The sequence below is a fragment of the Cyrtonyx montezumae genome, unplaced genomic scaffold (assembly GCF_038088225.1).
Source record: "Cyrtonyx montezumae isolate F1298 unplaced genomic scaffold, pur_monq_1.0 scaffold_34, whole genome shotgun sequence".
In the NCBI taxonomy this organism is placed as follows: Eukaryota; Metazoa; Chordata; class Aves; order Galliformes; family Odontophoridae; genus Cyrtonyx; species Cyrtonyx montezumae.
Window position 1 is genome coordinate 1,381,331 of NW_027072039.1, and position 27,749 is coordinate 1,409,079.

The window sequence follows — 27,749 nt, forward strand, 5'->3', positions numbered from 1 at the left end:
ATTAAGTATAGCCAGTCCAAGGGAAATGCTTATTTTGTGTCAAGAGGTTAAATTCTTACATCATCAGTGAGGCTGAAAATTGGAAAACCAGGAGCTGACTGGTTAGTGGGAGACTTTTTCTCTTAGGAGAGACCCTTTTTACAATCTAAGAAGGAAAATGATATTGAAGGTGCAAAGGACTTTGCACATGCAGCTAAGGTACATTTTATTTGCAAGGTTAAGAAGGATAAGAGTATTAATTTACTTCTGTACTGTCTTTCTTTCTATGCATCTGCTCACTTCCCTGCTCTTCTGGTGACAGGAAAGTCTGTGACTCGTTTCCTGATATTTAGTTGGAACGGTAAATGAATTGAGAAAAAAGGAGTGCAATTCTTAAACTTTTACTAATGACCAAATTTTAAGAATAACTGACTACCCATCTCCTCAGGGAAGAAAAAAAAAAAAAAAAAGCAAACCCAAAATTTTTAATGATTTTTCATGAAAAATAAAAATAATAAAATATAAATAATAAAATAAAAATAAAAATAAAACTGCTTTCCTGTGGGGAATTGGGAAACTATTGATGTATTTTTTTTGCATTGAGTACCATTTAGCTTGGAAACAAGTTAATGATCTTCAGCTTTTCACTTCTGTGGTCCTTTAAACCATCTTTTTTGATGCAACATCAGGCAAGTATTTTCAGGTATACTAGTTAAGGTATAATGTACTTTTAATTTCAGTTTTCACTTTTAATCTGTTGAGATCAGTGAATTGTTTCCACATACTTTCATAGGCAGCATACCACAGATACTGCAAAAAATAACTAAATTAAAAAATTATCCCAAATTACTGGTCAACTGATACATTTTAATATATGGACGTGAAATTCCCATTGATGTTAATAGGATTTCTGTGTAAGTAGAGGAAGAAAGATTATTAATAATATTCATATATCTTCTGTACAGTGGGTTTAAATGATCTCATATATTGGGTATATGATGATCCAATGATACAGAGAGGTGCTTTGAATCTTCCATCTAGTTTGTTTTTTGAAAACCTTCCATCTAGTTTGTTTTTTTGTTGCTGATCTTTGATTCCGAAAGCTATATACTGCATATATGAACAACTCTGCAAAGAGTCACTGTACAAGATTCCTTCATGTAGAAAGCAATCTTTTCTTGGGTGTTCTTCAGTACTATGAGGGCTCTTCAGTTGTTGTTATTGGTTATATGATTTCCGTTTCCTTTTTATTTTGATTGTGGGAGATGGGAATTGTAGACATGGTTTTAAAATTGCTTGTTTGAGTGAAAAAGCATTTCATATGTCTTTCATATTTAAGAGATTCTATAATCAATTTTTGTACTTGTTCCTATATAGCCATTAGCAGAGCACCTAAACTATCTGGTGTAGACTCAGGTAAGGCCTTCGTTTTAGTAATATATCTGGGAGTTGTGCTTTTACATTCTTCTGTAGACTTTGAGAAATCAAGACAATAAGTGATAATAGAAAGCCCATTTTTTAAATACTGTGAAAAAATATAATCTTTTCTAATTCTATTTTTAGTAATTTCTATTCATGCCTTTCTGTGCATCCCTAATCAATTAAGGACTTAAACGTGTCTTCTAATTAAACTATTAAATTAATCTTAATTCTGAAGAAAGATACTTCTAACGGTGTAATAATCTTGGGCAGGTTTGTACTTTGTGATTTATACCTCTAGGGAGATTTTCCTGACATCCTCTCTTTGGAATAGGTTTATAATTTTCTGTTTCATCTTACCTTCAAGCTTTTATAAACCCTGTACCTCCACAGTACTTTTCTGAGAAACGTTTTTATTCACTAGCGGGTTTCTTTCTTTTGTGTTTATGTCCTCATAGCATTTCATGATGTTTTTGAAGTGGGACTTCACTCAGTATGGTTCCCATTATTTGTTTGTTTATTCAACTCAAGCCATTGTTCTTCTTTCACTGAACATTTTTGTGCTTTTTCTTTTTTTATGGAAGTAACACAGAGACAGTGAATATTAGCTAATACTTTGCTTCTGTAGCAGTAGGCACATCTTAGCAGTGGATATGAAGGTTCAGGGTTACATTGGCTATCCTCCTGGTTACGGCGTCAGAATTGACAGGTAGACTTAAAACAAATTAATTTTATCTAATTAGTCCTAGCTATTTCATTATTATATCAGTGTGATTAGCAGTGAGATAATCTAGTAGAGAATATTCGCAGACATTGAAGAAATGAGGATATGTGCTTGTGGAGTATGGGTATTTATTCTAGATGCTTTCTCAGTCCTTTTCCCTTTTACCATATAGATGTGCTTGCTTTACAGTCATACTCCTATCGTCCTTTTGTGCTGAGTGTTGACATATGTATGACTTCTAAAATGGCAGGCTACTTCAGACACATTCTGCATTGTCTTCTTCCTCTGTTTTAAGCAAAAAATGTCTTACATGGTTTATCTGTTAAAAAGGTCCTAACTCTTCAACAAAATGTCCAATTTTTTATTTTCTTCATCCCATTTACCTTGGTAGTCTCCAAACTTGGAAGTGAATGGAGCTTCATTGAATCTTCTTTCGAAAAATTCAAAAATAACAGACTTTGTAGTAAGTAATAAAAAAGTAATCTCACCAGACAACCTCAGTTCTTCACTTGTTTTGAGGCCAGCAAGCATACTTCCTATTCATTGGTCTATTTCAAATATTTTTGTTGGACATATGATGAAAAATCTTCTCTTTACAAAACTTTGCTTCAATTGTACCTATTACTCAACGAAAGCCTTAAGTTTCTCTTTCTCTCTTTTTTTTTTACCAGTGTTGACCCACATTATTTCACTTCTCTCTGAGAAGAAAGACGTTCATGTAGAATATAGTAGCTTGACTTATTTTTGTAAGTGACAACACATCATGGATTTGAGATATCTTTTGGACTTAGCAGGACTCAATGTACAGTACTTACCTCATTTTCATGCATGTTTATTTTAACTTGAATATTGAGCACAAATTAATAGAAGACCGTCCTAGTTGAGGTGAGTTCATATGCATGGCTACAAATAGAAATAAAAGAAATTCCATTTACACTGTCAAAGAAGTTTTTTTTCTGGTGGCTGTTGTCAAAAATTGAAACAGGCACTGCAAAGATATTGCGGAGTCTCCACGCTTTGAAATACTGGAAATCTGTCTGGAAAATATCCTGCTCTAGTCAGTTCTGTTGTGAGTAAGAAGATGAATTAGACTTAACAAGAAACCTATTTTTTTAAGAGTTTTGTAGAGATTTGATTCAATTCATTGAATTGACCATAACCTTGTCTCTGCTGTTTTATTTTGCCCTCGTTTTGAGGAAGCTGTGTTGCCTTGCCCTGTGTGTTATCTGCTTCTATGCTTTTTCATCCTTTTATGCAAGTCAGTAAAAATTAAGCATGGTTTAAGCACAGTCTGCTGCCAGTAAGGTAGACCAAATAACAACTCATTTGTTCTTTATTCCACAAGTCTCAATTGAATTGCAGGTTACCTGACCAATTCTGCCAGAAGATGAGAAAGCCTATGTGTTTTCAGTTATCAACAAGTCATTTTTCTATCTTTTATGATAATTCTTGAAGTTTATTCCATAAACCTCTTGAGGCTCCTTAGGTGTCCTGGTCAAAAAATCTGGGGAGCCCCCTGTAGCTCATGCCATATCTGTTAGTACTTTGTGAAGGTCTTAGTGATCTCACTGATCTTACAGAGAACCCTTAAGAGTTGGTGGCTCATAGGGTAAGGAAAGGCCACAGATGTCATTTTGTCCAGCTGAAGAGAACTTGGTGTAAATGGTGTAAATTTGCATGGTGCATTGATTTTATTCTTTCCATGAACAAAGGCTTCAAGCAAATATGTTAAAAAATGTGAACTTTATTGCTGTCTTGAAACTCAAGAGCTTGTTGTGAAAGGAAATCTCTCTGAACTTGTTATCAAACCACCACAAGGCAAGAACTACTGCTTAGAGACCTGTGAAAGTCTGCCATTGACAGATTAGCATCTGTAAGTACCAGAAGAACATTTAAATCCAGCTACAAATTTTCTGAACAAAAAACTGTTTCTTAGAGGCAACACTGAACTGTTCTAAAATTAACTTTTATAGTCTAGAATTATTCACTGACCAGTGAAAATATAGTAACTTAGGTTGACAGAGGTTCAATCCTTTGCTGTTGTCAGGTTTGTCTGCATAGTACCTGGGACTTCAGTAACTAAGTGACTTGCAAGCTGTAAATGAAATAATTTGAGTTCCTTTTTTCAGTATAATTAAATTCTTATTAAAATTGATTTATGTTATGTGCAAGTTAATAAAGATATGAGCCCTGTGGTTGGCTGTAAGTGTATTCTCTTAACTCAAATGCTGTGGTGAACATTGCTGGAAGGCTGTTTTTTTTTTTCCTTTTTTAAATTAACCACAAAAAACCACAAAAAAAGTCCAGTCTTAAGTATTTACATTTATGTGGTATATGTGTTTACCTCTTTCCTAAAACGTCACTTTTCAGTTCAGTAATTGCAGTTAATCATTCTCTCTACTGAATAAAATAATTTATTTTGACGTGGGGCATAGATAGTATTTTGTCATGGATGTGATCCTAACTTTTATTTTGCAGGGCATTTAAGTAATGTCCCACCCTGAATGCTTCCTTTCCTGCTGCTAGAGGAAGAGGAAGGAGTTGACAGTTTATACACAAGGCCTCTTTGGTCCCTAGAGAAGTCATATCCTGCTTGGTCTGGCTTTTTTGCAAGCACAGACTCTTGATTTATATTAAGATACTTTTCATTGTTGTTACTACACCGAAAGAAACGGTTATTTCTTTGAATACATGATATATGATAAATAGATATGGTTGTAGCTGTTGGAAGTACGTAACTACAGGGAGATATATCAGGCAAACTTGGCTTAATTTTTTTGAAATTACATCTCAAGAAAGTCCCTGTCGTGGGTCAACATAATAAAATAGAGGCATTACTTTTGGAGTAGCCCACATGCTTATGTTTGAAACCCTGTAAAAATAGATGGTATTAGTTTTAGATGTTAGGATTTTCTGTTTCATTAATGGTATTCAAAGTCTTGACTGAGGTTTTTAAGCTCAATTTGACTCAATTTTTAAGAGTGTTAGATCTCTTTGGTTTAGAAACTCAGTTCAAAAGCTTTTGCTGAATCACATCAATCTGAAATGGTGATTTAATGCTCTGTATATGCTTCATAAAGCTGTTAAAGTGCTTTATAGTATGTGGGTCTGCCCCCTGTGATAGTGCAGAAAGCATGAGGATAACCTGAGAACCATTTTAAATAAGGGTTAAAAATATTTTCTGTGCTTTGATGAAATCATTGTGCAGCTCTTCTATCTTCTGAAGTAAAACAGTGCACTCAGAAATTCAGAAATCCAAAACTGCCAACTCCAGAGTTCAAAATATACAATGGGAATGAAACATTACTATCTTTAGTCTTGATGTGGGAGGCATTCTTTGAATATTTGCATTTTAATTTCAAAGATTTTGAATACCTTAAAGATAAACAGATTTCTGTGCCCAGCACTTTCGAGAACTCTAGGTGAAAAGAAAGTTGCTCTTCATATGGATATTAAGCGGTAGTGTTGGTAAAATAGGACCAAAAAGAAAAAGATACTACTGAATTCAAATGGATTTTGAAGTAGCTGTGATTTTTTTAGCATACTGGAACAATTTTTTAAATAAAAACCATGACACAGGGCATGCAAAGTGTATGGCAATATAAGGATGTGAGAGTAATTACTCACTCATTACTTTGTTATTATGAAGTCCTTTCTATCAAGTTGAAAAAAACACTTATTTTTAGAATGACATTTTCTCACTTTTTTTGGTCCTCATCTTTTAATTTCTATGAGCCAAGAACCCTACAAGTTATCTTTTGCCTGTCTTACCCATGGAGAAAATTCACATAGCTCTTCCAATTTTTAATTTTAATTCATTGTACTCTGCGAAAAGCCTCTAACATATAAATGAGTAAATAAATAAACCACCCTGACAAGTTTCTTGCGCTTTTGGTTAGACCTGTCATACGTATCAGTGTCCCTGTATCCAGAAGTCCTGCTGCCCTTAGTGTGGGTACCAGTGATGGACTTCCTGGACTTCTGCCTCCACTGCACTGCTTTTGCTTTCTCTGCAGTTTCCCATGACTACTTCTTCTTTGCCAGCAGCCACTTAAACTGAAAGAAAATTCATACAATTTTGAATTATTCCATTTTCCTGAATATGATCTTGCTCACAGTCAGACTTTGTCAGAGGAGAAAGTGCTGCTCTGGCATAAGCTGAGAGCACCCAGCCTGCCTGCGGAAAATGAAGAGATGTCCTCTGGAGAAGGCTGTAGTTTAATAATGCCCAGGTTAATTAATAACTTCTCCTAACGTGGGATCACCTTTAGTCATCCTTTTTTTGCTGCCTTCACAACATACTAATAGCAAAAAAATTAAATGTTATCTTAACTTGGTGTTTTAATGGAATGTCTATTGGCTGTTGTATGAACTAAAAACAGTAGTGAGCTGGTGGGTAAGAATTTGGAGATTTGTGAGACATTTACGTTTTGTTTTCTTCCAACTCAACTGATAGAAATTATGGCAAACTATTCTGTTTATTTACAGTTTACATTGATGTAAAGAGAATGTGCTGATATCATAAATCACAGATGTTGAGACTGCTATATAAAAACTTCTACCTGTTAGATATGTGGCAAATGATTAATGGCAAGCTTTCTGAAGAGTGTGAAAAAGCACGCTTGATGAGATACATTTATGCAAAAAATTAGTGTATATAATATTTTGAGTGCTGCAAACAGAAAATAATCAGTTTTGGAAAAAAAGTTATATTTAACGTTAATTACTTGAGGACATAGTTGTTTTTTTTTTTGGCTTTGTTTTTTGGTGGAATTAGCAGGTGCTGAATTATAACAGTTCACTTACATTTAAGTTGTTAAGGGTAAGAGACACTATAGGCTCTGGATAAGTGTGCTTTCTTTTTCTAGAAATCATTTATTGATCTTTTCACACTGCAGTATCTGAAGGTGATCTGGTCTGAAAGGCTCTAGTTAAGGATCTTTGTGAGCAAAATCTGCTCAGAACTGACCACCCGTGTTAGCCTCAAGCCATCTTATCTCTGTGCTCAGTGGAGAGATTCTCCCCAGTATTTTAAAGTTGCTTCGTTGTTCAAAACACTGCTTAAGTACGTTCAAAATTGCTGTCATCAAAGGCTTATAATTCTGGTTCAAAGTAACAGCCGTACTGTTTGGGAGGGTAAACAAACTGGAAATAAAGATTTTATTTATTTTGCCTTTTGAGTGTTTCACTTTAGCATCACAAATAAAATGTTTGTCTGGAACGTGTAGCAAAAGAATTTAGTCAGTAGAGATTAAATGACATTTTTGTTGTTTTAGACGTGGTGTGGAGACTTGTGTGATTTCTTTTTAAAAAATAAGATCCTGTAATTAAACCTTTAGACTCAACAGGCGCTGTGTCATGTTGGCATATTGCCGTGTCTTAATTTCCTTGGAAGACTAAAAGCCAAGTGTCTTAGACACTGGTGAAATGCTAAGAGATCCCAGCATGTGACGCACTCCAGAATGTCTTACTGTGATTATGAAATGCCTCAAATTTACAATATGAGTAAAATAAAATATTGCATGTATTGTAACACTATATGAAGAACATAGAAAATCAGTATTATGTAAGCTAGACACTTAATTATTTTGTTTTCTAGATTTTAGATGTTTGAAATTAAAATGAACTAAATGACATGTAAAGTAATTCTGAATCAGTGTTCAGATACAGAAGAAGTCATAAAATACAAGGACTAGGAGAAGCTATAGCAGGTAGTTGCCCACTCTTTATTAATTTTCTCCTTTTTATGTATGAGAACTGAGTGCTGCTATGGGTATGACCCAGACAATGTGCCACTAAGGGCACTTTTCTTCACCATTTTTATTACCAGTAAGAGGTGGGTAAAAATTTTGTATTAATTTTTTCTTAGTATCTTATAAAATCTCAGAAACTGAAGTACATCTGAAGGTAAGAAAGGAAGTAGTAGACAAAGGGAAAGAGAGGAGCTTAGAGAAGGCAGGAAAACAACTCATTTTTTGAAGAGAAAGGAAAAAGGATTAGGAATAGATTAATCAAAAGCGAAAAAAAGATAATTTTACAGGTGCTGTCTTAAAAATCTTGGTGTAAAAAAAAGGAAAAGGACAAGGTTTTTCTGTACAGCCAGCTCTATCCAGGATGTCAATCTACGTGGCATGAAATGCCATATGGCAAGGAGCTGTTATCCTAGGAACACACACATCATCTTCATGAGAGACTGTTCTGAAGCAGTCCAAATATTCGTGAATGTAAACAGCTAAAAGCTCATGTATTTTGTTTGTCTTTGAACAAACTTCTTATAAAAGCCTGGAGAATGTTTTAGGGCTGATCTTGTGAGGTTTCTAAACACAGAAAACATCCATCTTATGTACTTTACCTTAGAACATATTTGCTTATAGATTTGGAGAAGCACAACTTGAATTACTTACAGTAATCTGTAAAAAAGTAAAATTCAGTTTATCTGATTTGAAGTAACCACGACCCAAAATATATTGTTCAGTTAAGGTGCATGGCACACTTGAAGATTTCCAATTAAGCCTTAAAGTACTCTCTTTAACATAAACAAATATTTTCATTTTGCACACTGAAAGGGTTGCCACACTTTTTAAAGCTGAATAATGCTGAATGTTCATGACAAGACAGGGACAGTCACTGAACCTCCATAAATTTGGCACTAGAGGTATTTTATTTGTCAGACTTCTGGTATTTCCCTGATTGAGAAATCCCTCACTTCTTTAAATAACTTCCGAAATGTACAGAATAAACCAAATAAAAGCTCAGATACGGGGCTTTATTGTACAAAACTAAATTAAAGATAATAAAACAAATGGACAGGTTAAGTTGCAAGTAAGCATGTGGAAAATGTTCCTTACAAGTCATTGTTTCATGGCTTGGAATATTATCCCAGAGGAAGTGATGTGAACATCGTTTCTTCTGAGCTATTTGTGAGCAGAATGCATGAGGCTGTCAGGAATGCATTATCAGGCTGTGTAATAGTGCTGCATTAGAGTGGCTGACCCAGTGCTCCTTCTCCATCCAGAAACCGTGCACAGTTTTAATTGTGCAGCAGGCTCTGCTCCTGGTTACTTACTGTGTATTGTCGTTCTTTATATTAATGTGCTTCTCCTTTATTCAGGAAGTGTCTAATGGCATTTGGGGGAGGGGAAACTCATTAGCTTCCTTCCTGAGCACTATAATTTTTATTTCCTGTTGTAACAGTGGCCTCAGCCAAAACTAACAACATAGAAGCAAGGGAGAGGGTTGTCTGCAGAAAACATTTTCTTGTGTGCAGCAAGATGTTGCTTACAGGAAATTTTTGAGGCAAACAAGCAGCTTGAAAGCATCTTTTGAGCACAATATTTAAGAGGGATTTTGCACTTGATATTCTGTGTTGCAATTTACTTTTGGTAAGGAGGATAAAGGTGAATCAGAGCTGTACTGAGCAGACCATCTGCCCTCCCCTTCCTGTCCCTTAGACCTTGAAGGTCATGCCATCTTTCCTTCCCCTTGGCTGACCTGTGAAGGCAGCCTGTCACCCCACGTGAACCCCCCTCCTGGCCATCCCCAGGTGCAGTTCATGGCATTATATGCAAGATTCATCATGTATATATTTAAACCCTGATCTTGTCATCTCTTTACACAGCTACTATGTTTTGATCTTCTTTTCACTCAGGAAATTTGAAGTTGTTTCATTCTACCTATGACTAGACATTCACAGACTTGAAATATATGAACGTTGCTACGTTAATTGAGTGGAGCAGTAGCATGCTGATGCCTCAAACACAGGTCAGCACGAAACCAGCACCAAGCTGAGCTCACCTAGAAAAAGAACAAAGCTTTGCATTATCTTTCTGCTATATGGACTTTGCATTTTCTTGAATTTCAAGACTGAGAGGGTAACGTATTAATACGGTAGCAGAAGCAGTAGATATTCCTTGACACTCGAAACATTAGTATTTTTTGGAACCAATGATTACTGATTGTTTTGTATGTTCAGCTCTCCTGTTCTGACATTTTTTGATGCCCATTCATATAATGTGATATTGTCCTGGTTCATACCTCAGAGCTGATACTAAAGTGCTAATAACTTGGTGGAAATAAGAAAAAGGTAGTAATGGAAGTATTTGTGCTTACCAGCTCTGTGCTGCCGTTTCCTCCTGCTCTGTGCAATATGGGCAGTTTTGAGGGTGAGGGTAGTGCTTTTCTTCACTGTTTTAAAAGAAGTGATGTACTGAGTGGTTAGGAAGTAAAGAAAAAAGCCTTTACTGCATTTAATTTTGATTAGCAGAATACAAGAATAGTGATCACAGAAAATGAGGAAACAGACTGGAAAGTCAGAGGAGTCCCACTGCAGACACAGCAGTTTGTAGTTTGAGTTCCCTGGCTGGTGTCATGGCAGAAGCAGACATTGGTGCCACGTGTCACTGTGAAGAGCTATTCACAGGGAATTTTAAAACATGGTAGCTCATGAGCTACAGTGGATAAAGGTCTCTAGACACGCAGATTAGTAGCTTTACCTTTGCCAAATTAATTTGTGAAAGAACTGCTTTAACAGTCCTGGAAATCTTTATCTTTTTCCTTTCACCCACTGTTGCTATATAAAGATGGGCTAGTAGAGTGTATTAAGCAGTTAAATGAGGTTCTTCTGTGAAACTTAATCATCCCCATAACCCTACACTGCTGGGTTTTGTCAGCTTTGGTACATGACTGTCCCTTCAGTGCAAGCTGAGCAGTACCAAGGGAGACCCTCTGCCCACAGGTACCTGCTGGTTTGTGAGCTGGGAGCCACATTTCCTGGGCAGCAAGAAGCCTGGAGTAGTTTCTGGGGATTTAAAAACTTAGGAGTGGAAGCAAAGGAGTGATAGATGAGCTGTAAACCTCCCAGTCTTGGCTGCCGCTTGGGAAATCCCAATAAATGTTGCATTTCCTTCATTCTGTTAAACAAAATAACACTCAGATGTGAGGGTGATATCTGGCCACTTAGCTGCTGTCTTCTGTAAGTGGGACTTATTTAGTCAAGTTGCCCCAGATTAAGATTCAAAGGAAGAAGAATATCAGCTCTCCAAGAGCTGTATAATTTCCCATCAAAAAGCCTGTATCACTATTACCAGCTTCCCCAGTATAATACAGGCTATTTACCTGATAGTAGGAGGCACAGGGAGAGTGTTGGTTTGCAATTTGCAGTTTGTGTTATGCCTTGGTAGCACAGTGCTTGGAACCAGCTAGCTCTCTATAATTAACCAACCCAGCTGGTAAATTGTTAGGTTTGCTCTATCAGAATGAGGAGAAATGGTATCATAGGAGGATATACCTTAGACAGGAGGATGGGAAGGAAAATACCTCTTGACTGTTGTAATTTAGGTGTTTAGGATAAGGGATGTGATTCAGTTTTGTGGGTTGTTTCCCTTTTTTCTTTGAGTTGTGAGTGGCAGGCTGAGTTTTGTTTGTTGTTTTGTTTTGAATAAGTGAGACAGCATGAAGAGAAGGCTACAGCAATGCTTTTGTTTTGTTGTTTTGTTGCTTAAAGCATAAATAAACCAAGGAAGAGCAAAGTAGTAATAAACCAATCACCACTTGTACAGGGAGGAACTGCCATTGTTTGAAGTTCTCAAAGAGGCGTGCAGATGTGGTGCATAGCTTTGTGATGGTTTTACAGAGTTAGGAGGTGGTTGGACTTGATTATGTTATGGGTCCTTCAAATTAAATGATTCTAGAAAATCTGCATAATTGCTAATCTTCAGGATAATCTAATAATCTACATAAAAATTAAGGTTAAAAAAAGAAATACATTTTAGAGCTTTAGTGGCTAGTTACTTAGAAACGTCAGTTCTCATTATTCCAGCTATAGATTTTTGGTCACCATAGGGTGTAAAATAATTGGTTCCCCAAGGAGAGGTAACCCAAAGGGACTGCTCAGGTTCCAGACACTCCACAGTGGCTCACATACGGCTGAAGACAGGGCTCCCACCCATGCAGATTATTTTTCCTTCTCTTGTCTTGAGGAACCCCACGGCTGTGCCCAGCCAAAAACAGTTCATTTTCTCACACTCACTTCTTTCACAGAGGCTTTAATCTGTTTATCTCTAGCAACTCATTTGTGTTAAACTTTAGGGACACTGCAGTTTTGTCTGGTGATTTTTGATAGGGCATTAGAAGAGCCATTGGGATGCAGGCGAGCTGCAGGGATGAACATACTGAACGCACCAGTTGCTTGTGATGCTGTGCCATTCTTATATTTTGCATATAAGAAATGAGGTTTCTTGGAGGACAGTCTATAAAAATGGATGGATTATCTTGTTTTTCCTCAGTAATTTTAGTTCCAAATACTACTTACTGAGTTTGAATTTCAGAAGGGATTTTTTGTGTGTGTGTATGTGTGTATTTTAATTTTTTTAAAATATATGTCTGAGCCATGTGCATCATTCCAGATGGTGAGATGCAGTCTCTGTATTTCAAATACTGAAGTGTCCAAAGCTTTGCAGAGCCAGGTCTGCAGAGAACTGAGCTCCCTCCCTGTGCTGTCCTTTGAGCATGGCAGTGAACCCTCTTGAATTCTGGTACCTCAAGGGGCAGCATGTCAGAATCACTGTGACTATTATACAGTCCAGAGTAATTTATTGATGGCAAACAATTACCAGCAAAAAAATGTTAAACCTTCATAGGCACAGTACTTCTGTCTTAACAATCAAGGGTGATAAAACTTAGTGCTGAAAATTTTACATTTATCCAAGGGTGGATTTTCAGATAACATGAGAGAAATTAGATAGTTTACAGGCTACCTTTTTATGAGTTCAGTATCATGTTTTTAATTCAACTTTACAAGATTTTTCTCAGACTCAAAAATTAAGAATTCTAGCTATTTTTCAAAATCCATGTTAGAGACAGTTCTCTCAAAGATCTTACTTTGTGGACTCACTTTTGTTGTAAATGTTGTGCATCATTCATTGCATCATTGCATGCCTCCCTTCACATACACATAAATGCTTGAAAACAGAGGATTTTCAGACAGGTTTAACTTTGGTCTTGAAAAGACAGTCTCATTGGACATCCTTGGTGGCTGATGAAAAAAGATAACTCCAGCGGGTGCCTCAGAGCAGCTTATTTCCTGTGCTTTCAGTAGAGGTTGCCTCACTAGGTTTGTTAGTCTTGTACAATGAGGAAGTATTTGTTAACACCTTACTTTCTGTTACATATAATTTAAGATATTTGAGCATGTACCATTAATTTTCAGATTTATTTATTTATTTATTAAATTTTGACCTTGTACTGATGTTTCTGCTTGTGAAATTAATTTCATGAAGTTTAGGAAACTGCTTCACTTAAGAAAAAGAGAGAAATCTCTTTCAAAGAGTAATAAGATTGCACAGCTTTTGTTTTGTTCTAAATTCCAGTCTCTTGTTGCCTTAAAAAGTACCGTGTTTGTCATGGAATTAAGCACTTGTTTTTCAGCACCTGTATATATGAAAAATACCACTGATTTTTAAGTCACTGTGTTGCTGTACAACATACCAGAAACTCTGTCAAGAGTGGAGATGATGTTCAAAAGCCTTCTTCAGTCAATTTCAGTCAATGAAAATTTGCTGTCAAAATATCTGTGAAGTCAGGCTTTTTCTTGTTGTACTAGAGTAATGACATTTACAGTACAGCCTTGAGAAGGCAGGGATATATCTGCAGTTAGTATTTCAGTAATAGTTATTAATGGTTATTATAGTTTCATGACAATAAGACCCAGGCAAGAACACCTGAATATATCATTTCTTGAGGAAAACAGCATTTTCATGGTGATGTAAATTCTGCATTTCAACTCGCCTTGAAATAGCAATGTGTTTTCACTATGAATGCTTTCCTTCTCAGCCAACTACCTACCCCAGCACAACTCCCATTTGGATAGGCAGGGGATTACTGGATTTGTTAGCTTTCTGATGAAGTTGTTGCAAAATGCTGGGATTGCTGAATCACTCACAAATGACCTAAAGATGGCCTCAATCCTGTCTACCTTGCATTTAATATTACGAATTCATACTTTCAACATACTTTTAAAACATACCAATTCACATCATGATCGTTTATTTGTTTCATAATTTGAGATGAGAGATGCTGAGAAGGTTTTATTTATTATTAATAATGATAAAATGGGAAAGTACTTGTGTGGAGGACATTGTCATGAGAATGGCAAAACAATAGTGAACCAGGGTTAAAATCTTTGGAAAGCAAAATAGGATTAAGAATTGGATTAATTATGTGATTTAAATACCCTATTCTGAACAGCATAATTACTAGAGGAAGGCAGGATGTGAAACATGCCTGTCATTCCAGCCTAACTACCACAATTCTACCGACTGTGGGTTTTCTGTAGAGCATCAACAGAGAGTAAAAGGGAGAAATGTTTGGAGCAGGAAGCGGAAAATCAGCAGCATTCAGCCAACTTTTGTGCAGAATGTTATGTAGGGAACAGAGGGATAGTTAATTTGAGCATTACTCATACTCAGTGGAGTACTAAGGGGGTTATTTCTAAAAGTTAGCTTTAGGTACCCATTGATGTGACCTGACGACCCATTGACTGAAGAGGGTGCTTGTATGACTGCCCACCACTTAAAATTATTTGGAATAACAGGATCAAGAGCTAGCTATGTTCAATCGTGAATTTTAAAAACATGCAGCAGCGGTTCTCTTTAAGTTTGCAGTCAAATTATTATGACCCCAGAATTCACGAGAAAACACTTCAGAAAAAAAAGACAATCCGTGCAGTTTTGTATTTCAGCAATGTTAAATGTGTAAGTAAAGCTTTGAATACCTACAGATGCATTTAGTGGAGTGCAGACCTGGCATCACCATCACCAGACTTAAACCAGATCCTCCAATGTGTTTCACATTATCTGCTGCATTAGTGACACGTCTTGGCACAGCACATGAGCTGAAACAAATGCCTTTACTTCAGCAGAAAATTGTCTGAAAACATCATTTAACATATTACTCCAATTTGTTCACATCTTTATAAATAAATGAGAAAAGCCAAGTATCTAATTTTTAATTCTGTTAATTTTTAGAGAGTATACAAAAATTTGGCAATCCTTCTTTTTCACTAAAATGCATATTATTTTTTAAATAGTAAGCATTTTGATCAGACCATTAATGTCCCAACTTGTACGTGCAATAATGATTTTAGTAACTTCCAGCAAATAGTAAATGCCTATTTCAAAATAAATTTTCTTTATAACCTTACTTCAGAGAATCTGTGCCTAGAAACTGTTACAAATAATCCATAATCCTAGAAGATGTAGCTAGGAGACAGGATTGTTATGTTGTCTTTGAACAGGAGTTTGAAATGCTTTTATCACGGATAGCAAATATATCCTTAAATTCTTTATGTTATCCTTAGAATACCTAGTATACTTCTGAACTAATATGTAGTTTTCAGTTCTGTAATAGAATTTCACTATCTCAGCTAAGTAGAGTGAAAATCCAGGATTTGACATAGAGATACAGTAAAACAAACTGTAATCCTACTTAAGATACAGGGATGCCATGCTCATACAGAGGTTATTTGGGTGGAGGTTACTCTGTGGGGAGGGAACAGTCTTTTAGGCAGATTATACTTCCCAGGTGCCCCACCTTCGTGAGAGTCCGAAACATTTAACTGAGGTAAAACCAGTATTTTTCCCCCCAGCAGATCAAATGTGGATTATTTTTTTTTCTGACAAAGGCACATGACTACACAATTAGTAGAATTATTTCTGTAGTACATTATCCATTCTTTTTCACTGTTAATAGTGTATAAGATGGAGCAAACAGAAATAGAGTTCCAGAGTCTGAATTGACTTGTAAGGAGCTGCAATTTGAAGAAAGAAGTTGTAAGGAGTGGCAGTATGACAGTGACACTTCTTACTTTAATACTGTTACCAGAAATTAAGCATTTTAGACAAAAATGTATCACTGAAACATCAACAATCAGGACCTGTGATGCAAATCTTTCAAATGACTTGCACCTAGTAATTGCTTATCTGTCAAGAAAAAAAAATCCTCAATTTCCACCATTCCCTAAATTTATGATCTTGAATAAGTAAAACAAACCATCATTTAACTGTTCTTATGAAGACAACAGATTCACATCCAAAATCTGCAGTAAAATGTATTATGCACTTTTTGCTTGTCTGTTTCTATTCACTTGATTACTTTTTTTTGTTTGTTTGTTTGCATAAAGCTGGAGAATGCCTGAAATTCTGTGAGTTAAAGGTATTCCTTAAGATAATAACTAGTAAGAAGGTAATAAGTAGTTAGATTTTGGATATGTTATTCATATCCACACTTCTTGTGAGACAGCAGCTAGAATGCAAGGCTCAACTTGCAAAAGCTTTTGGGAAAAAGAGGGTATGAGAAAGTGACAGAACTTGGAAGTTGGCTTTTGGATTATTTTGCTGCTCATTTTGCTCTTTTAATGCATCAGAAACTGGTCACAGATAAACCTGTTGGCCCCATCGTGGTTATTTACATGGCCCTGTTTATTTACAGTTCTCTTAATAGACATCACTGGATGCGGTGAATTAATAAGCAGTGCTGATTTTAGAAGACATTTGACTTTCATATGAACTCCTCAGAGTTATCAACTGGCTATCAGAGTCTTATTGAGACTTAGTAGCAGTGTGGGCTTTCAACATTGACTTAAGTGAGATTTCTGCCAAAAATCAAGAATTTTCAGCTTTCCCTCCCAACTGTGATCACCGTGCTTAAAACTTTCTACCAGCAGCAGCTGTCAGTGCCCTTGCACATGCCTGCCTCTGAGGAGATACTTGCACAGAGTGCAAGAAGATGCAGCCAAGGTGTTGGGTCATGAGCCTGCAGCCTGTGTAGGAGCAAGGAACTGCCTGGGCTGTAATCTCACAAAGCCAGCTGTCAAACAGGAGACTGGTCACATTTTGAGACTGCAGCACTCTGTAAGAGTTTCTGTTTGCTCTTCACTTGTGTAAATTACTTGCGTGTTAGTGTCCCATAAGCATAATAAAATTAGCCTGAAATGGTGTTATTTTAGTGGAATTTATTGTACTGTATTCTCCATGATTGAATGTTTTTACTTGGCAGCTGTATTTTGGTTGCATATATACTATATTAAAAAAAAAACATATTAATATTCTTATCATTTATCTAAATTCATTTACATTAGAAAGTAATTTTAAAAGAAAATAAAAATAAGTTTACTGATTGCAATATCAAAATGGTGCTAAACACCAAGATAAGTGTCCATTTTATCTACATTTGAAAACGTTAGCTTGAGCAGAGAATGACATCATTCTTACATTAAGGTTTACATGAATTGTAAAATGATTCTTTATGCATTATAGAACCAGCTCTCTGTCTGCTGTGGATTTCCTATGAAAATATAAATTTTCATATGAATTCAAAATCTGAATTCCAGAAAAACTGTTATAAATGCAATTATTTCTGAAGACTTTGCCAAAATTCTCATGACCTAACTCAGTCTGAACCTGGATCCAGAAGAGTATGTTTGTCAATCCTTGCAACAGTGCGAAGTACAGCAGCAGCCTTTTTCTGATGCAAATTCAAAACCAGATATGAAATTTTGGCATAATTGAAAGCTTTCAAGTTATCACTGAAGTATTGTAATCTCTACAAAAGGAATATGAAAAGTAGGAGTTCCTATGCTGTATTTTCAGCAAGTGCTACCTAGACCTAACAGTTCTGAGAGACAGCATAAACATAATATCTTTTTGGTTTCTGATGTTTTTTCTTGATTTTGGCTTCAGAAAAATGGTGCATAGATCATGCAACTTCAGTAATAGAGTTTGAAGCCTGTTCAGCAACTGAGTGTTTCTTCTCAAGTCTGTTTGCTTTGTAGGACATGGGAAAGCAAATTAGAAGTTATTCCTTCTGAATCTCCTCAGACACATCGTTACAAGATTTTACCAATATGAAAGATGTTATATATACATTCTTACACTGCTAGGGTTCACTTTAATGTGTGCAGTGTGCTGCCTTCGCTACTACACTCAGCGCATCAAACTGTGCAGCCAAAATGTGCAGGTGCTGTAGGTAGGTTGTGCTCTTCCAGAGGCCACTGCTTTACCCTATTATTGGGGAGCTAAGAGCCTTCATAACTATGTGCAGATCAGGAGCTAGTGGGAAGGAAGCTTGGATAATGAGGGAATTGTGTGACCACAGGTCTTCCTCACATAAACTTCTAACACAAATGAAGTAGCCTCCTTGTGGAAACACTTTGTGATGTATAGTGCTACATTAATATAGCAAACTTATTTGTGACTTAATTTTTTATTTACTTTGTGATTTCTTTGTTAGTAAACACTATTCTAAACCATGGCTGTTAAAATCTGCTAATGAGACACAGTTTAAACTGCGTTTATGTTATAGTCTGTTCTTATGTTGTCCAGGGTTGCATGAATATAGCAGTAAATATCCACAGTAACTTCCATTCAGGTACACCATTTTAGTTAATAACAATGAGAAGGTGGCATAAATTCAGTATATTAGATATAAGAGCGTATAAATTTTTCAGTTTTTTAAGGAGGTTAAAAACATTAGACCAGCTTGTTGTTCCTATTTCATCTTTTTTGCAACTAGAGAAAGAGAATCACAAATATCTATGATGACAAACTAATGGAAGTATAAATGATAAGCAACTTGTAAAACATGCAAAGGAAAGATATCATTTTACTGTGGGACTGTGGAAGGAGAACTGAATGAAGCATCATAATAGAACAAATAAGAATATCTCAATGTAGCTGTTGCAGGTTTGATCCACCTGGTATAAGTTTCTGAAATGTTCATCATATGATATAAAGTAAAAAATGTGATATAGCTAAAGCACTCAGAGTGCCATATTTCTGGTTTTGTCAAGTGTATCAGGGAAAAACATCCCAAACAGACAAACACAAAAACAGATACAAACCTCAGTATTACACAGTAATAAAAAAAGTCCCATTGTAATTTGTCTAACACAAAAGACCGCTTTGTCAAGGAATGCTTATATCTACAGAATTTGTTAAATTGTTTACCAATACTTTGTCAGTAGATCTGAACTACAGGCATGTCTATCCAGTGAAAAGATCTGTCATTCTGTCCTCCTCTGTTCAAGTCAGAAATGCAGAGGAAAGGTGGTTTTACACAAGGGTCTGTAAACTACACAGCAGGGAGTCTCGGATGGTTCAGGTCAATTAGAATCTCAGCATGATTTGGGTTGGGAGGGACTTTTGAGATCACGTAGTTCCAACCCCCCTGTTGTAGGCAGGATCTCCTTCCTCTAGACCAAGTTGCTCATGGCCCCATCCTACCCTTTTCCATTTTAAAGCCATTTGCTCTTGTCCTGTCAGTACATGCCCTTATTTAAATTCCCTCCCCAGCTTTACTGTAGGCCCCGTTCAGGGACTAGAGGACCGCTCTAAGGTCTCCTCAGAGCCTTCCCTACTCCAACCTGAGGAGCCCCAGCTCTCTCAGCCTATCCTCATAGGAAGGTGCTCCAGCCCTCTGATCATCTTTGTGGCCTTCCTCTGGACACACTCCAACAGCTCCACATCCTTCTTGTTTTGATTGCCCCAGAACTGAATGCAGTACTCCTGGTGGGGTCTCATGGGAGCAGTGTATTGAGGCCTCCCTAAAGCATCATGGTCCGCAATCAGAAAATAACCAACATCAGTAAATTAATTTAATCTTTAGTTAACTAGCAAGAAGCAAAGAGCTGTCTGTCTTTTAGTTGATCATCTTCTCCAGGAACCACTAGAACTGAGAGTAATTGTGCGAATTGCTCTGGATTGCTTGTGTTATCACCTCCACAAGACCTCGTTTTTCTTTCTCCTCCATCATTCCAAGTAATTCCCCTTTGCCAGCCTCTATGATACTATTTCACAGTAGCACTGTTCAGAGCTTTTGGCAACTCCAGCTCTCCAGAATGAGACATCAGTCCTTAAGCAGGGAGCTTCCTGAGGACGCTGCTGAAGTTGTCCAGCATCACTTACGAGCTTCATCAGGCTCCTTTCTGCATGCCTTCTACATTAGCTAAGGTATACAAAAAACACCCCCTAAGAAAGGGAATGCTTTGGAACTACTACTCTCAAAAATATCTTCCTTTACATCTGCAAATGTAGAAGAAAGATGTAGGTTTCTTCAGTGCTACACACCTGCTGCTCAGCAGAGAAGAAATTATTCTGCACTCTTTGCACTTTTGCTGAAGAGCTGCCTGCTGTTCCCCTAGGTGCATTGAGGAGCGAGTCTGGCTTCCTCCAGTATTGTTGCTTAGACAGATTAAAAAGTAAAAATAAGAATATATTTAGAAATAACTATTGATAACTTGCTAAGTGTTATCATAGGGCAATTTTTGAATGAAGCCCTGTTAAGAGGCTTAATGACTAACCGAAATAAACAGATGTGATGTTAAGTATCCCCCCACCCCCAGTTCAGTGATAATCATTATTTTCTTTTCTTTTTCTTCTATCTGTTAAGGAATTTTTACCAGTTTTCTTTTTTTGAAATTAGTTTTGAAGTGTGATAAACAGAGCAAGCACTGTGGGGGCAGACTCCTGTGTCCCTAAAGAAGCATCACATTGTGAGAAGTCATTCTCTCCTGCTCTTATGAGCATCATTTTGCAACCTGTGGAGTCTAGCAGAGGCCTCAGTAGGGAAGAACATCTCAGACCTGTTCTCCATTGGGCATTGCGTTAATGCATAATGTTATTGAAATAACATGAGCAGGATGGTGAAGCTTGGATAGGAAGGCTTCTGAAAACTGTTCATGTGTCAGAGGAGGTGCTGCTCTGCTCTTTCTCTGAGTGTTTGCAACTTAAAGAATCTTGTATATCTGACTTTGTACTGTTGAGATGTGTTTGTCCAGTGATTATAATCTGCTCAAATGCATAATTCTGTAGCATCAGCTCCAGTAGGCCTACTGCAGTGCTTCAGAAGGCCAATAAAGATAGATACAGCTAAGATTGCACAGCAACAGTCAGGAATCGGTTTGCAAGGGATGATATTGAAATAAAGCTCATCCTTATTTGTGCCCCTATAGTGGGATACAAAGAGTGCAGGCTGTTTTGGATCGTTTGAGATGCTCAAGCTTTTAACATCATTGATTTTCTCCATCAGTGATGCCACTATTATTTGTAATCTAGAAATAAAGAAGTAAGATCCACCGTACTTCATTCAAACTGTTTCTGCACCTATTTGGGATTTTAATCAGCAAGATTATCAGATGTGTAGGTTAAACAAGTCATTTTGTATATAAAAAATAAACGGCAAAGCTACAAACAGCTGTTTCTTCTGTTTTCCTTTGGAAATGTAGATAATGTATAAGTAAATAGTGGACAACCACAGGAGCTATGCAAAAGTAAAGAAGGATAAGAACATTATATTGCTTCAGGAGTTATTTCTATTTTATTGCTGCAGTTTTATCAGTGGGTCTGATTGGCCTGTGGGGCCTCCAGCAGAAAAGTGTTGTGATTCAAATGTGTTTGCTACCTCTATTCACCTGGCTAACTTTCTTTGTCAGTTGCAATCTTAGCACTGATCCTGCTGTCCAGACCTTCACAAAAATACGAGCCTTTAACACAGAGATTTATGGTGAATTAAACTATACATCAGTCAGCTCTGATGCCAGTACCTTTTAAAGTCTGTACTTAAAAGATGTGTTATAGACTTTTGTTTGAAAAGAATATACAGCTTGGATGCTAAGCATATGTTGCTGTTAGAAAAATGATTCTAAAGCACTGTTTAAGCTGCTGAAAAAATCTCTGGTAATTAATTAATTATTTCCTTTCCACTTGGTTTAAGAAGGTCAGCTTGTCTTTGTGCCAGGTTTTAAATCTTTCCAGCATTATGCTTTAATTTCCTAGACGGTAGTGCCAAACATTTGGAAATGCAGTTCCCAGATCTGTGTCTTTTGGATATCAAGTGTGAGCATACAATGGAGTGATAAGTTAATAAACATAAGTCATTCTCATATTCTGTAGGGCAGATACTGGCAGATCATTAGTAAACTGTGAGTGGCTGTCATTGCATTGTGTGTGCATGAGTACTTTCACAAACGATTGATGGTAAGCCTTTATAGGCGATTCAGCCTTGTGCCCTAGCAGAAATGTATTGTAGGAAGGAAGAGTGCTAGAAATTAAAAGTAACTGAGGTTCCAATACATGACGACAATAACAATTTGGCTTCCCTTTTCGTGGTGATCTCCTGCTTGTAAATTGCCAGAAGCACTATTCCTTACTTGCTTATTCCAGCTGAAGGATTTGTAAAGGTAACTAATTTCATCCTCTGATTCACTTCTTAAAAATATCTTTTTTTCTTTTCCCTTCCAAAAATATAACTTGAATTCATCTAATTTGTCATGGTGTTTATTTTGAGGGTTCACAAAATCATGAGCACTACTATCAGAACTGTGAGCATTCCTTCTTGTACTGTTTGTAACACATTCCTGTTTTGAAGCCTGTTATAATTCTGAAAGAGTATTAAAGTCTGCTGAAATTATTTCTATAAAGTGCTTGGAAATTGTGGGTAAGATGCATAAAATAGTTTATGCTGCATGTATGTCTGTGCATGTGTGAAGATGTTTATGCACATAAAACAATGACAAAGTGTGCAAGTTACATTTTTGTTTGTATATATATTGCCACAGATGCAGTATTTTTTTAAGATCTGATTGATACATGTATGTGTATCTGTGCAATCTCTAGCATCCTTCCTCTCAACTTACACCTGTCTTATTAGCAATTCATTATGCTTGTATAAAAGAAGGCCAGACACTAAGCAATTTTAATTTACCTTCAGATGAAACAATGACAGTGACATACTTAAGAGAATTACCTTCTGTATTTTGGTCACAGCAGGTTTTGGTTTTTTTACTTCTTTTTCTTTTTTTTCTTTTGGTTTACTGCCTACCATGCAATGACAAAGGTTTATTTTCCCTTTGTTCTTTTCAGAGTGCTGCAGCAGCTCCCAGTCCAGTGCTAGGAAACATTCCCCCAGGAGATGGCATGCCAGTAGGTCCTGTACCACCGGGTTTTTTTCAGGTATTCAGAAAAATTATAATTACAGGATTTTTAGGATAGAAAATCCTCTGTAATAACTGTTTAAAGTAGAAAAGTCCTGTTTCTAAACTGTGTCTCACTGTATGGTGCAATACTTGAGAGTTTTTCGTTAACAAAAGTAAATAGGTGGAAAGGAAGAGCTCTCTTTGACAAATATTCCATTACTGAAATAGTACAGCACATCTAATTTCAGAATTTCAAGGATAAGAAATGGTACCAATGTGTGAGTGAAGACTGAAATTGCTTGAATATGATTTTATGATGACTTCTCATGATAAAGTATTACAATTGCATTAGAATTTTTTTTGGCCACTTTTAGCTGCATGCTAAAGCTACAGACCAGATTTTGTAGACGTTCAGCTATCAATGGGAATTTGACTCAGGCAATTAGGAATATCTCTCTGAACATCTCTCTGCATTGAAAGTCTCAACATGAAAGCCTGAAAAACAAGCCAGGGACTTCTACTGTCTGTTGCCTCCAGTAAATTTTTTCATGAATGAATTGAAAAACCCACTTAACGCACTGGGCAAAAATGGTATAGAATGTGATGATGGGCAAAATGGCAGCTTCTGGTGCATGGCCAACCTGACAACTGGATGGAGGTTGGACAGCTTGCATCTCCTCAACAAAGCTCAGTCGTTTCTCTCCTGACAAATGGTGGCTTTTCATCTGTAGTAGCAAATGCAGCTCTCCCACTTGAAAAGTTTACTAATAACAGAGGTTTCCACCTCACAATCTTGATCTCATGATGGGAAGGAACAATCCAGATTTCTGTGATTGTCGTGTGGGGAGAAAATCATGATAGGAATCTTATGTCCCATTAAAAGCAGGTGTTGAAATTCTATCCTAGACAAATGTCTAGAGACAAATGTCTCATTCGTTCCCTCTAGAGATGTGTAGGGAAAAGAAACATTTTTCATCTGGGCCATGAACGAGATGTTTTAATTAACAGCTTCTTATTCTTCTGTCCAAATAGTGACTACAGAAAAAAAAACTGTGGGGATATTAGCAGTCTTTACTTTGTTTTTTTCAGCCTATAACTGATTTGCAACACTATGTGGCTCCGTTTCCCATAGTCAAAGAAAGAAAAAATGCTGCATGTAGTATTGATATTTACCTTAAGAGATTCTGAATGTGGCACAAGAATATTGTTCCCTTGATCAGTGTAAAACAACAGCTGTGATTTTCAGTATATGCATTAAAGGGTGTGTGTGTAAGTAAAGTATAAAATATTTTCCTGTTGCCAATGACAAAATCTTCAGGAGCTGGCAGAATTAATTAATTGTTTTATTTCAGCTTTTTCTTTATTAAATAACTGCTTATATATGATATATGAAATATATGAAAAATAGAGGAGAGAATAACAGTTTAAAAATTTTTGCAGAAGGGCATGATATTTCGGTTTGCACTATGTAAGCATGAAAATATGTCTGTCCATTGTAGATCTTTATAAAGATGTAAGAAAGACAGAGAATTAAGGTTATGTATGGGTAGTATTTTTTCCATGTCAATATCTAAATTCAGTCCAAAATGGCACTGAGGGACACATTTCAGTTACAGGACTTGGTAAGCCAGATCAGTGTTTAGATTTAATGATCTTGAAAATCTTTTCCAACCCGTATGACTACATGATTCTATGATTGTTTGAGACAGCCTTTTACCAAGGCCTAAGATTAAAAGTAAACAGGATAAAACATTTGAAGTGTAACACAGTTTGTGACATTAATCAGACCTATGATAACAGGACATCTGGTGAGCTCCTCCAAGGCATGTTCCAAGAGCTGATCTGTGCAAGCCAGTTTGAGCTCCTTCAGATACCATTGTGCACCTTTTTCTAGAATGGCTAGATCCTTGCTGTCATGCGTCTCTGTACCATACCATACTACAAATTAGTCCTTTCATGGCTTAGTTGTTAGTGATCTACTTCCTTTGTTGAATGGCCCAATTAACAAATCAAGCATTTTTCAAGAAACCTCTAGTTTGCACTGTTGTCATCTTCTTATGCATGTATATGAAGAAATTGTGTTAACATGGGAGCAATCCCCACAAAGGGAGCTAAGCCAAAATCAGTTCAGATTACACAATGGTGTGCTGAAACACTAAGGTGTGTATAAACCAAATATGTACAGGTAGACCATGACAAGCATTGTGGGCTTGGAGGGAGTGTAGTCAAGAAGAAACTAGAATCTGGCTGTAGTTCCTCCAAGAGCTGAATGTTACCGATGTCAATTTATATGAGGACAACAAAATACATTGGCAGAGAGAGGTGTATGTGAACTTGAAGAAATGGAAGAACATCGTCAGCAGGTGGAAAAACAAGTGAAACTCCTGGTCAAAATTTTGTATTTGCTTCATAGATGTTTTCCTTCTAGTACATTTTTAAACAGAAAATCAATTTCTGTGTGCTCTTCTGCAGCTCTCCTTCTTACATATCAACTACATCACAGAAAACACGTTTACCTGTTTTTGAATACTGTCAAACTGCAGTCCTTTTCTGTGAACTGCTGGTCTTTCAAGGAATTTGTACTCAGACCTACAACTTGCTCATGAAAGTGAACAGTTTGGGTTTTTTTGAATAACAAAAGATTAGTAGAAGAAGCAGAAGAATGGTACTTCTGTCAGTATTTCACTAAGGGTTTACACTGTAAAAGCATTGCAGCAACTTAGCTTTTTGCAGTCTAGAGTGTCTTGAAGGCCAAACAGATAAAGTTGCCTTTCAGTACTTTTGTGGAAACATTTTTCCTAAGCTAAAGCTGTCCACAGCTACTGCCTTCCTGCTTTTCTTGGCTAAGTCAGGTTTGCTGGATGACTTCAAGTCAATTCATTTCTCATCAGTAGTGAGGCTGTATTTACACATTCAGCATGAAATGCTGGCTGAGATTTAAGCAGAATGATGCTCTTCCTTTAGTTCTTCCCATGACAGGTTTTGCAAGGTGGCATTTGGATTGACGGAAGCCAGCAAATATTACCCAAGCTCCAATTTCACTGCTGGCCACTAACATTAGTTCTTAATCTTTTTATAGAAGACAATAGCCTAGTTACAAAGCATGGCATGTGGAAGTAGATCAATATGGGGGCAGAGTGATTTTCAGACAGAAAAATCACTGAAGCCTCTACTCTGCTGTCTAAAAGTAAGGTTTTCATGTGTGTGTGGGCTACTGCTGCTGACATTACTCAGCAGTCTATAATTTTATGCTTGGACCATGGAGTGGAGTTCTGAAGAAAGAAGCTGAATCTGCATTGTACCTCTGTCTTTGAATTTTTGAATTTTTAATTCAGGTGACAGAGTTGAGCACTACAGTGCTGAAGGCACTGTGATACAGTAAAAGGAAGATGGTAGAATTGTGTACTGTTTTTAGTATCAACTGTACTTCCTTTTTTTAATGTGAAGTGATTTAAAATGTCAAAAATAAGTTTGGAAAGTAGAGAAAACAGGTTTATGTAGATTTAGGATGTGATTCATTTTCACCTACTGGTAGGCATGTATTTTAATGTAACTTGTAATGTCATAGGTTTGTATTTTTTTGTCTACATGACCTCATCTTCCTTCAGCACTTAAAGTAGGTGATATTCTGGAAATAAATTGGGATTATACAGTAACCAAATTTCCTGCTACTTCATTAGCAGCAAAACTGGATATGTGGTACTAGAGGAAGACAGAAGAAAAAAAACTTGTTGTAAAACTCAAATCCCAATTCAGAGAACCTAAAGATATTTTGTAGTTGACTTTAATCAGGCTGAAATAAAGGGAGTTAGGATTAAGTGCAGTTCAATGAGTGGGTTGTCAGGAGGGTCAGCACTTCTGATAAGTTGCTTTTTTAAATGTGGGGCCTCAGAGAAGGAGTCAGAGTGCTAGATTTGATGTTAAAATAACTGTGCAAATCACTCTTAACGGTAGCTTCATTTTCTTGGGAAACTGTTTTTCATCTGTTTCCACCTATAGAATGTATATCATAATTAAAAATCCTTATAAAAGATTATGAATTGCCTAGATAATAGAAATCTATGTGAGACTAAGTAACTAGATGACCACACATTTGTCTGAAATCCTCAAGTTACAGTCCAAGTTCCACAAATGTGAAGCATCAGTTCACCAATTTTCCTCTCAACTCCATATCCTAAATTTGGAGATAAGTTGTGAGCAGAGCGGTGAGCTACTATGTTAAAAAAAATAATAATTCTGCACACTTTGCATGCCATTTTTCAGTATCAGAGTTAAGTCTTCTATGAGTTTCTTGATATGGCCATCTACAGAGATCAGCATGACCCAGTTTTCATGCTTTTTTTTGAGAGTCCTGTCTGATACTGAAATCAGATCTAGGCATTGGAGGAGGCATATAATGTCAGCAGGCAAAGTTTTACACAAATTGTCATTCAAAATGAATCAGTTAATCCACTTGTGAACCAGAAGGATTAGGTAATAGAATTCAAAGACAGTACAATTTGAATGTGCAATCTTATTTACATTTTCTGGTTTGGGTTCCACATTTTTCACAAGAGGCAGTTCCACATATTGCAGAAGTGTTGATTTTGAAAGCTTTACTGGCTAGAGGTACAGTATATTTGTTATAAATAATCAGCTTTCATGAGCATGTATACAAATGCC

General features: G+C 36.6%; 1 protein-coding gene across 3 annotated transcripts in view; it reads left to right on the forward strand.

Moving 5' to 3' along the window:
* Positions 1 to 27,749, forward strand: part of SSBP2 (single stranded DNA binding protein 2) — a 168,261-nt gene that overhangs the window by 87,983 nt on the left and 52,529 nt on the right. For 2 of the 3 annotated variants that reach the window (XM_065745229.1, XM_065745226.1), the window contains exon 5: positions 23,035 to 23,124. The exons of the other annotated variant lie outside the window; for it this stretch is intronic. In XM_065745229.1, the coding sequence (XP_065601301.1) occupies positions 23,035 to 23,124 (90 nt within the window). The remainder of the gene's footprint in view (positions 1 to 23,034; positions 23,125 to 27,749) is intronic. 3 annotated transcript variants of the gene reach the window in all.